The 12,194-nt window shown below is 38.6% G+C and overlaps 1 protein-coding gene across 7 annotated transcripts in view; it reads left to right on the top strand.

The window, feature by feature from the left end:
* Positions 1 to 7,946, top strand: part of CUNH3orf67 (chromosome unknown C3orf67 homolog) — a 287,002-nt gene extending 279,056 nt beyond the window's left edge. For 6 of the 7 annotated variants that reach the window (XM_032290323.1, XM_032290320.1, XM_032290318.1 and 3 more), the window contains one exon: positions 7,409 to 7,946. In XM_032290323.1, the coding sequence (XP_032146214.1) occupies positions 7,409 to 7,521 (113 nt within the window). In that variant the 3' untranslated portion in view covers positions 7,522 to 7,946. The other variant, XM_032290322.1, reaches the window with a different exon arrangement.
* Positions 7,947 to 12,194: the final 4,248 nt, after the last annotated feature.

Below are 12,194 nucleotides of genomic sequence, written 5' to 3'. Positions count from 1 at the left end.
TGTGTCACAGCCAGTTTCTGCTCAGCCAGAATGTCTCAAGTGCGTGAATGCCACCTTCAAGTGAACAGCCCGGTTTCCAGCACAGCCAGCCAGCAGGAAGAGCATTGCGTTCGGATCTCTAACATCCCACTGGATGGGAAATGGTCAGCTCTTCACAACTCCTCCTGGGCTATAACACACTTGCTGAATATCAATTACCATGGGCATGGTGCCCTTAACACTTACTAAAATGTGTTTTCCTGGAGCTTGTGTGAAATGTGAAAATGGGAAGTTAAGATTTCAGAACTTATTTGAGAAAACTACTAAACTGACCTTTTGAAAATGAACCATACTTTGCTCAAAGAATAGTTGTCAATTTGTTTTTGACATTTGTTCCTTTACAGTTATGACTTTTAAATTATTCATGCTTACCAGCTCCAAAATGGAATAGTAATAACTCTCTCTTCAGGCCTGTAGCCCTCTCTTATAGTTTACATAGATTTTGAGTAAGAAAGGCATTCGGAAGGAGTGGGAGTTGCCTGAGTCTTATAAAAATAATATTCTTATACCTTTTTTATGGCAAAGCCACACAGAATATTCCCATATGGACACTGATTAATCTCCCATGAGGTATAAATAGGTAACTGATGCTTATTTTATAGATGTAATATCCAAATTGCTAGTAAAGAGTTTACAGAAATTTTATGGCTTCTCACAGCTAACCAGAGAGAAGGGTATCTGGCTGACTACTCTTCTCCAACATAGAAATTCTTTCACTGTTCTCCTATTAACTGCCACATAGTTCTTTGACACAGACCTAATACCCTGAGTCTAAAAGTTGCTGAACAACTATGGTACCCCCAGTGCCTAGGAAATAGGAGAATGATTTGATCTATTCTTTTGATCTTTTTTGTACCTTGAAGATTTATTTCAGATGCAAAGGAGACCTTCCCGAAAAGTGCAATATTGGTTATATGAAAACAATAAGCCAGCATTAATAAAGCACCATTGTATACCCAGCACTGTACGGAATTTTTCTGTGCATTACTTCAAACCTCCTCCCAATACTGCCTAGTGTGGGGTTATATTATGTTCCCACTTTACAGATGAAGTAATGGGCTAGCCTGGGTCACAGACCCTGAGTGTGGATCAAGACACTGTCTCAGACCTGTCTGACCAGGGTCCACACCCTTAAATCCCACACTGCAATATGACCACAGAATCCCTATTTAGGATAAGAACTACATGACCAAAATGTCCACTGTAATATTTTTAATTTAGGAAGTTGTCTGTTCTTGAAGCTTTCTGGATAAAGTAGTATTTAGCTTGGTACTCTTCTTAGACCCAGCACTCCCACCTCAACTCTCAGATTATAAAATGATTCATCTAACATTCTTGAATGCAGAGCCCCCGCCCCTTCCCCTGTAAGTAGGGTGACATTTTCTCTTACATCACTATGAGGGTCCTGGGGGAGTCTTCTCTGAAAGAAGTGATTAGAGATGGGGGATATCAGCGCCTCACTAGTATCAAGAGATGCCTTCTTTTCAGGGCCACTAGAAGTGAACTCTCTGTAGAGTGAAACACATTGCAGGTGTCTGAGGCGCTCTCCCCTATTCCAGAACCACCCCACCTACCTGTCCCCCACGTGCAACCCAGAAGGCTGGTCCCAGTTTTCCTTGCTGGAATTGGGATGCATTTTTCCATAGCTCAATGTTGATACCTTGCTTAAAATCAGATGCCTAAGAGACTGTGGGCTCTGCTGGCTTCAGAGCTCAGTACCTTGGAGAGGTGCCTTCCTTCACGTGTAACAAAGTGTGTTCAGAGTTGTAAACCACACAGTTACAACTGCACATCTGAATCACTGCATATTTATAAGTAGAGACTACCTGGAAGGAATGAAATTGTAATAATTCCTAATTAATCATCCAAATTCTTCAACATGTTCCCTAAAATGGCATTTTCCCAGTAAAATACAGCCACCAGTTTTTACAAAAGGGGTAATGTACCTATTGCCCAAATGACACCTGAACTATAATAATGCCATGTTACTTACCTTCCAAAAACAATATAGCTCTCTTATTGGAAGAAAGTATCATTTCATTGTTTTCATTCCATTGTTGGTTTTTTATCTTTCTCCCATTTGAGGGCATGTGTTGCTGAGAACCCATATTCAACAGTGCACAGTGGGCTTTCTCAGACTTCAGTATGAGTTAATTTTGCCCTACTATGAGATATGTTGGTGGTAGAGTTTGCAAGCACCCAGAACTCAGCAGAATCTTATCTAAAATGTCATCTTCATTGATCCTAAGGCTGACTGCTCCAGATGGTGATCCCTCACTGTTGAATTGCTTAAACAATAGTGTATTAGTATGCACATAAAAATACATTCAATCAGTTCTCAAGATCTATAGGAGAGAAAATACATTAACTTTAAAAAAAATTGTAGATGGCAGTGTCAGAAAATCGAAAATCAAGTTCAATGTCTTGATTCAGAGATTTTAAATCTGATAAACTTAGTGCCGCATCATTTATTTTCAAGCTTGAAGAGTTATCTTGTGTGTGTAGGTTTTCTATTATCTACAGTTAAAATGCATTAAATATAGATAATTAAACATTTATATTAATTGACTTTCATAAGGTGAACTGGAGGGATTATTTACCCGAGCTGATCTACCAAGAGAAGGGCAGCCTATATTGCTGCATTTGGTCTGGCTTCACTGGTTTTTCTTCTGTTATTGCCATTAGCCAATTTCAAAGTGTATGAGGCTGAAAGTTTGTAAATAGATTATTATCTGAAAGGTAATTTTATTTCTCTAGAAATGGCTTTATTATGTGTAGAAGAGTAAAAATGTAATTTGGACCCCTATCCAGATGCTCTTAGTCTAGTAGCAGGAAATGGTTTTATTTGTTAATTTGTCCTTCTAGAGTTTCTGTAGTCAATCTTTAAATAGAGCAATTTAGCATTTTGAGGAAAAACAAACTCAGCTGTATCCAAGAACATAATTGAAAATTACCCCATACCCATGCACAATAATTACCTTTCAAAACATTTCCCAATGCTTGACATCATAGTGGTAATTGCTTAACAATATTATAATTTCATTACGTAGGGACTATAATGGCAAAATAATGTAGGTTGGGCTTTGAAAATTAAGTTACAATGAAACAAAACCTTTTATGTAAGTTTAAAGCACTTACTTCAACAAAAAATTATAGATAATCTCACCCAATTTTTGTATGAATGTCATTGTTGGTAGTTTTAAAATTCATCCATTTGAAGCTTTGGTACTAAAAAAACCACAAAACCTATCTTAGTCCCCGTGGTTATAATGCGTGAGGGTCCCATTCTGTAGTGATATGTATTGGAATGAATGCTTTTATATCGCAGTTATTGCTCCAGTTTGTATGCGTTTTGTAGCAAAACCTCTACTAATGAATTGGATCTACCTTGATCTCTTTGCAAATGGGTGATGAAGACCCATGGCCCATTACAATGGTGTTTTCATCTTGAAAGATGCCCGACTGGTTGTAAATATATTGTGTTTTCTCATTTAATAGCACCAGCTTAAAAATTTATTTTTTTTGGAAAGTACAGGCACAGAATACACTAAATAATTATATAACATATAATCTTAAGTGCCAGAGGTCAGAGTTCCCCATGATGTGCTGATGGATTAAGACAGAATCAAATGGCAGGTCCCTGAGAGTTTGACTCATAATCATTTATCTCAATGATATGTGATTTAAACATTACACCTGATGGAAAAAAATAGCTTTACTTTTGGAACATGCATGATTTTTGGTATAAGAACTGTTGTTTTATTTAAAGATGAATTTATCATAATGTTCTATGTAAAACTAATTGGGGGGCTTTCTAGTTCTTTCAAATCCACTATGTTTCAAATACACTATTAAACAGACTCAGTTTTGGGGTAGGGAAGAAGGTATACATGCACATAACCCTTCTTGTGTCTAGTTCACATTTCCTGTTTTCCATGATGATGGTGATAACATTTACTGAGTACTGAGTACCTACTATGTGTGTGCTGAGTGTCATTTAGTCCTCACAGGAATGATGACAGGTACTATTATTATCTATACTTTACATATGAGGAGCTGGTGCTCAGAGCAGTGAATTTCCCAATATCCCACAGCTGTAATGTGGTAGAAGTGGGATTTGGACTCGAGTCTGTCTGACTTCATTGTCTAAACATCATCCTTCCTGCCTCTATGAAGCCTTTTCCTCACACTTTAAGCTATATCAGTACTTCCATCCTGAGTTACTAAGAAAGTTATAACCAATAGCTCATTATTTATTTGATTATCATCCCTAATAGTAACTATCATTTATTAAACAACTACTATGTGTGCTGTGCTATGCATATTACCCGTGTCTAATTTCATCTTTCTCAAAACCCTACCAAATAGGCATTGTTATTTCCATTTTGTAGACAAAGAAACCAAGGTCCAATAAGGTGAAATGATCTAGAGTCAGCTTTCAGGCAGTAAACAGCAGAGTTCCCATTCACCCCCAGTGGATTGGATTCTAGAGCCCTTGAGTGCACTTAGCAGTCAGCAGTAGAGCCTTCCAGTTAACACCTCATTGATCTTTAGTAGCTGGTTTTTTTTCATGTGTTTGTGTCACATTCACAACTAGATTGTGCCCAGCTCAATCACATAGCAGATACTAATTGATAAACTAATTTTCATTTCGTTCAAGTACTCCAAACTTTAAAGGCATAATGGATTGACTATCTGAAAATAAAGGATGTACATACTCTCCTTTGATGTGCAAAAAGTGATCTAAAAGGGGTCATTTTCAATGTGGAATGACCATTTAATGAGTACTCAGGGACTCCGAAGACAACAGAAGATAAAGGAAAGGCAGCCTGCCTTCTCTGAGTTCCTGTTCTTAAACTGTGCAGGTTGTTCAGGTCAGCTACCACCATTAATGTGGTTTTTAGCAAAGTCCTTTCATACTTCCAAGATATAAACTGCTGTCACCCAGAGTCACAGAAGCTCATCTAAAACACTGCAGGGATCATTGGATCTGGTCCCCTGTCCTAAGCAGGGTTCATCTACAAAATCTGTACAATGGTTGCACCACTCTCTGCTTCACGCTTTTCAGAGTACATGTTTCATTTGCTGGTCAGCTCTAAATGCTTAGAAAATTTTTCCTTGCGCTAAGCCAAAAAAAAAAAAAAAGAAAAGAAAAGAAAATGGCTCCTCTTAGGTCCACCTGTTGATCCTGTTGCTTCCTCCTGGAACCCCAGATCTTATCTTCTCACTCATGTGCCACCTTTCATATGCCTGAATCCAGAAGGGCTGCTGTCACCTCACCAAACTTTCTTTCCTGGAGCTAACAAGCTCATTTCCTTTGGGCTTGTGGAACTATTTGCCCCTCTCCTACCCCAGGGACTCTCTCATCTTTAACAATATTTTTGAACTATGATAAATCAGATTTCTTTGTTTCCAAACCTAATTTATTAAAATGTAGGACACTTCTAAATTTTTTATTAGTCTTTTCTATGTCCAAATTCCTTTAATGTAGTAGCTCCCAATTAAACATGTTACACCACTCTTTTAGCAAAAACATCAAGGTCCAACCGAACAGACTGGTGCAAAGTACTTCTCTGACTGGTAGAAATAACACTGAACTCTTAGTCTGGAAACAGAGAGTTTGTGCCCAGCTCTGCCTGTCACTCACCAAGCAACCTCAGATGAGCTGTTCAACTTTGTGAAGCTTGGTTTCCTCATCTATAAGATGGGCATGATAATTCCTGCCTGTTTCACAGGGTCATGAGGGCCAAATGAACTGCTGCATAAGAATGCTTTCTAAACTGTCACGGACTCTACCAGTTGAGGTATTAGCAAGCAAGGCAGATGTAATCATTCCTCAGTTGAACTCCACTCTTAAGGACTGCTAGCACTGCACTCAACTCACAAGAACCAGCTGGTTTCACATTTTACCTGCTTCTCTACACAGGCCATTAGAATAGGGACTGTTTCGTATCATCATGACCTGAGCACCTAGCTCAGTGCCCGGCTCATGGAAGGATCATGTTAAATGTGTTTTTGGATGGTTGGAAGAATGGGCAGAGGAATGGCTATGGTACAGTTTTAAACCCCAACTCCACTATCTAGGCACCACTTCCTTGGACTTAACTCCAGTTTGTCAATGCCCTGACAATGTTGAGGCACCAGCTTGGTCTGATTTTGGCTGGGTCAGATGAAACACCACGACCACCAGCACCATCTTCCCTTCCTCTGGGCAGTGACACTTAAGATCATGGGCTTTTATTCACACCTTCAAGAAACATTCCATTTTTATTGAACCTCTATTATGAGTGAGCCCTGCACCATGCCCACCATCTAAACTCTTCTGAAGCTCAACCTGGTTAGCACATAGCCCAAAGCTTCACAGTGTGGTTTGGTTTGAGTTTGGTCTTTAATAGCCTGTGCTTGATTGTGAAGCTGAAGGCTAAAAAAAGAAAAGAAAAAAACAGCTGTGCTACTGAAGAGAGGATTGTTGTCTTAGTCACCTCTTTCTCCCTGTGCCTACCCTCTGATCTCTGGCTGAGAAGATCTTGACCTCTCAGCCTCTGAACTCATTACATGAATTTTCAGAAGTACTCAGAATGCACTCACTTGTGAATACAAAAGTACTTGGCACAGCACTGGGCACATAAAAGGTACTCAGGAAACAGCTTTGTAAAAGTTTTTTTTTTCATTTTATGCCATCTGTTGGAAGCCAGCAAGCCTTGATGATGACTTAGACAATAGGACTCCTCTCTGTCCAATCCATCCAAATGGCTGCCACAAGAGAAAACATCAAGCCATGTTCATATCCCCAAAAAACTTAACAGACTTCCCCTCACCACTAATAAAACTACAAATTACCTGACATTTTGTTTTCTCTATATATCGTCTGTTCTATATATCTGATAGTTCTATTATTTTAATTCATATTTGTTTGGTAGCCTTTTTAGGATGATTGAATGGGGATCAAGTTTTCTACTTTATTAGTTTGCACTGTTTTGCATTTTGTACAGCTCTGGCCCATGAAGAAGTTTGGAACTGTGACAATTAGTTTTGGATCCTGGCAAGCTTCCTAATTCTAATGAGCATAACTCTTAAGTCTTTTGGCCCTCTCCTTTTCTTCTTTCCCCTCCTACCAGTTCTTCACACTCAGTTTTTCTTGTCCTTTATCGTGAAATTGGTTCTTCTGGTCACTGGTGTTTCTTCTCCACCTAGCACCACATGTGTAGAGTCTTACCACTACCACAGTGCTCCTCCCTTCCGGCCTAAACCTTCTGCCTACATAAAGAAAATCCCCCAGGAGAGATGGTGCTTCCTGCTTCACTGCCCTTGTTTAGGAATTCCACGCCAAGCCAACAGCTAACATGTCTGTGGTTCCCCTTCCCCACAGGTGAAGAAGACCTCAGTGTGGAAGAGGACGAGGAAGTACTGACTTTGTTGTATGACCCTTGTCTGAACTGTTACTTTGACCCCCAAACTGGGAAATACTATGAGTTGGTATAATGCCTCCTTCCAGGGCAGAGAACAGGCACTCCCAGCTGGAGCAGGATAGCAGTTCAGAGTCTCTTAAGGAGTCACTACAACTTGTGTATTGGTGATCACAAAATCAACAGTAACTGAGAGAAACGAATTCATTTTGTAAATAATTCCTTTTATAGATGAGTATGATTTTGAAACTGAAGAAATTAATACAGAGGCAAGATTTTAGGACTTTGAATTGGTTCTTATTTGTTCTCATTCCACATATAATTTTGTTTGTTTCAGATAATTTTATGTAAACAAATTAAGAGTTATTCAAAATTTTTGCAGTGTTAATCTGTAAATGATGGCTTGATATACAGAAAATGTATTTTTGTTTGAAAGATGCCTGGGTACCTTTTATTCTATGACATTTGTATTAAAAATAAAGTATGATGGTTAGAAGAATAGCTTTTAAACTGCTTCTTTTCATTCACCCCACTTTGTTTTCCAGAATATTCCCATATGATACTTCCCTTCTCTTCAACTCTTAGAAAAGGAAACATTGTAAACTGGTCAGAGTTTATGATCACATTTTATTGGCACTGGCCCCACTATTTCCATTTCATTATAGTTCACCCAGAGTTTGCCAAAGATCACAGCATTGTTAATCACTTAAGCTGCTTAGCACTGTATTTTTCTTAAAAAAAAAAATCTTCTGCCAATTATTTCTGAATTCTAATAATAGGTTCACATGTAGCTCCATAGATCCATGTTTAACAAGAAGTCATCTCTTTGAAATACCTCCATCACCACCACACACACATACACACACACTGCACACACATACACACACACTGCACACACACATCACTCACCACTCCTGTGGTGTGGGCCTGGAGAAATCCCAGAGGCTTTCTTTGGTTTTTAAGTTCATGTCCGTGTAACTCTGATTGCTAGATCACAAGGAAAAATCTTATGCTTCCTGCATTCAGGTAGGCAGCCTTGAATTGTGTACCAGGAATATTAATATTGAGCTCAAGGAAGTACTTATTATGTTAGCTGGCATATTTTGTTATTTAATAAAGATTTTTTAATAAGAGTACCATGGAAATGAAATGTTATTGGTGTACAGTTGGATTTAATGGTGGCACTATAATTTCATTTAATATCACTTGATAGAGGAAGTAAGAGCTCTTTTTTCGGGAGTAGATTTGGACTCCTGTTCCAAGTATCATGCATTATTTAGAACCATATTTGTATTTGATAAGCTTTTAATCCTGTTGTTCACAAAGTATACCTTCGTTATGAATTTCTCTCCAAGATCTTCAGACTTACAAAACGAACACGAATAAATTAGGCTTTCCAAAGCATGCAAAATGATAAAAGAGTTGGGTTATCTTGATTATGACCTTAAAGACTGGAATAGGCTTGTAAAGCCTTGTTTCTGCTTTAAATAGTCTCGGGACCATCTATATAAAAGGGAGTCAATTAAAATGTGTATTCTTGAAGACTTGTAGTTATAAATATCAAAAACAACATGAGCTAGATGAAGGAAAAAAACGTTAGGATACAAGAGTGCCTCAAATGCCCCAAAACAGAATGCTGTAAGTCCTCTGAATAGATCTGGGCTGGGACCTAAGGACTGTAGTAATCTCTGTCGGGATTCTTAAGCTGCAGGCAACAGACACTCTTGATCCCAGAATTCAAAGACTTGCTGAATAATCAAGCTCTGAGAGGCACAGGAATCAGAGCAGCCCCAGAGATCCTGATAGCAGCAACCAACAGTTTCTCATGATGATGGCCACCAAATTGACAGCGCCACCTTTTTCTGCCTCAGGTCTCTGCTCAAGGAGCAAGAGGGTGGCAGGCTTAACTCATCAGTTATTCCCAAGACCACATGGAACAGGAGTGAGACAGTCCCTGAAGGAGAAGAGGGCACTGTTAAGAAAATGGGGAGGGAGGGATGTCAGGCAGGCAAAAACAACAGATGTCTCTCCTGGGAGTCTAGAAGCATTGGCTCTGCCACTTGTCTCTGAATTTGCCATCTCTCCTCTCTTCTCTCTCTTCTGTCTCTTCTCTTCTCTCTTCTCTTGCATTTCTCAGCTACCCAATCCACCTGCCAGAGCACTCAGCCAGTCCAATGCCCATATACCCAAGCATTCAGAAATGTTAACTCCCAATTTCAATTCAGAAATCCCAGAGTTGGGATTCCAATTCACCCATTTGTTCCAGGGACCACCAGGACCCTTTTCTTTGGATGAAGGAGGAAAGCAGTTATTCCAGTCAGTCCTTGTGATCTGAATAGACATTCTAAAGGTGTCTACCACAAGGTCTTATTATCCCCTTTTTACATTTTATTTTCCTGTTTTAAAGAGATAGCTTCATTTCTGTTGAGATTTCTACAGAAGAGTTGAAAAACAGAAATAGATGTGCTTCCCAATGCCAATTTTAAATCAAATTGGTACCACCAGGTACCAATTTACTTGGAAATTCATTAACTAGGAATACATGTTCACTGGCTGTCAAATTTTGTGTCATATTAGAATCTTCTGGAAAGTTAATAAAAATACTGATGCCCAGTTTCCATATCCAGAGAGTCTGACTTGCTTAATCTCAGCTGTAGCCTGGGCATTAGAAATTTTTAAAACCTCCCCAGCCATGCCAGTGTGCAGTCAAGGTTGAGATGACTGCTATAGATTAAATCTGATATGAGGAGAGAGTAGTAGCTTTGCTTAATGGCATATATACCTGTGGGGAAGAGCCTGTATTATTACTTTTCATTTTAAGACTTTAATTTCTGCTTTTCTAATCAAGTGTGTACCAAACATTTTTATCCAAAATGATTGCAAATGGATACTAAAAAAAATAGATTGATTCATTGCAGAAGTACATCTTAAGATAATTTTGTATCAATTTGGGGGCTGATTCAAACAGTTCCTCGTTTCGTAAAATCGGGATGCAACTTACAAGTGACTTTTAAGTCATCAATCTCTAAATTATCATTTAATTACAGAGACTGGTTAGTGGAAATTATGGGAAAACAACTGTCAGCAATAATGGCATCAGATCAATGATTTTGTTTCTCTGGTAATTATAAGTTCTTACTATCTCCAATTAATTTTTATTAAAGGAAAATACTAATATATGCATAGTTCATAGACACTTTTGCCAAAAAAAAACTTTCCCTATTATATTTCTTTGATTTTTAGATGAGTTTCATTTAAATCAGTCGTTTCAATAACATCTTGATCCTTCTTGAAGTGCAAACTGTGTTTAATAAGAATAGTGTAGTTTAATAAGAATAGTGTAGTCACAGAATGTACACCTCAAGCACAATTAATTGAAAGAACTAATTTTAAAGTTGCCCCTTGGTTTTAATTAAAGATCTTGCTGCTGGAAGTTTCTGAACTGCCTTTTTTAAAAACTGTGTAATGACAGCAAGTACACTATCAAAACTTGGCTTGTTCCAGGTTACACTCTGTGACTCTCAAACTTCAATCAAAATGACCAGAAGAACGAAAATTAGGAATCACCTTCCTCAGAGATCTAGAACCAGAAATATCATTTGACGCAGCAATCCCATTACTGGATATATACCCAAAGGAATATATACCATTCTATTACAAGGATACATGCACACATATGTTCATTGCAGCACTATCCACAATACCAAAGACATGGAGTCAACCCAAATTCCCGCCAGTGATAGATGGACAAAGAAACTGGTACATATACACCATGGAATACTATGTAGCCATAAAAAGGAAGGAGATCATGCCCTTTGCAGGGATATCGATGGAGCTGGAAGCCATCATCCTCAGCAAACTAATGCAGGAACAGAAAACTAAACGCTGCCATGTCCTTACTTGCCAGTGGGAGCTGAACAATGCAAACACATGGACACAGGGAAGGGAGCAGCACACACTGGGGCCTATTCGGGGGATGGGGTGAGGGGAGGGAAAGCATCAGGAAAAATAGCCAATTCATGCTGGGCTTAATACCTGGGTTATGGGTTGATAGGTACAGCAAACCACCATAGCACGTGTTTACCTATGTAACAAACATGCACCTCTGCACATTACCCTGGAACTTAAAACCAAAATAAAATTTTTTTTAAAAAATAATCACCTGTTATCACCTGTTCACATATGGTTTTATCATATGATTTCTATTTCATACGTCATTCATTTTGCATTCCAGAAATGTTAGTCATAAAGAGAATTCTTATCCAGCAAATCCTATTTTCTCTTTTTCTCCCATTATACTGGTTAAGATATAATCGTCTAATTGGGCCTAGAAAGGACAATCAAGATCATTTATTTAAATGCTCTGATTTTACAGTTGAGAAGAGTGAGATTCAGATTAAGAAGCCCTGTCAAGGTGGGAATTAAGAAGAGAATGCAAATAATAGATTGAGATGGACATCATGAACTCTGAACAGAGGTCACCTGAGGACACTGACACCTTTCCAGGAGTCTGGGATTTCTGTTCTCACTGAGCATTTCTTTTGCTTCATGCATAGTCCTTCCTCCCTCAGTTGTCAGCCTTTAAACCTCAAGGATCAGCATTTCCCAACATGTTTTCCAAGAAACAGAACTCCCACTAAATAAATGCAGTGAGAGTGAGAAGAGGTCCATGGTCAAACCAAGCTAAAAAACATTGGACAAGTGGAAATGGTCATTTGTCTTTACTGGAGAAGTTCTCAGTGACTTTAA

This window comes from Sapajus apella, unplaced genomic scaffold (genome assembly GCF_009761245.1).
Source record: "Sapajus apella isolate SASKATOON/1434 unplaced genomic scaffold, GSC_monkey_1.0 scaffold23, whole genome shotgun sequence".
Lineage (NCBI taxonomy): Eukaryota > Metazoa > Chordata > Mammalia > Primates > Cebidae > Sapajus > Sapajus apella.
The sequence above is the reverse complement of the archived record's forward strand: the minus strand, read 5'-3'. Positions and strand labels throughout refer to the sequence as shown.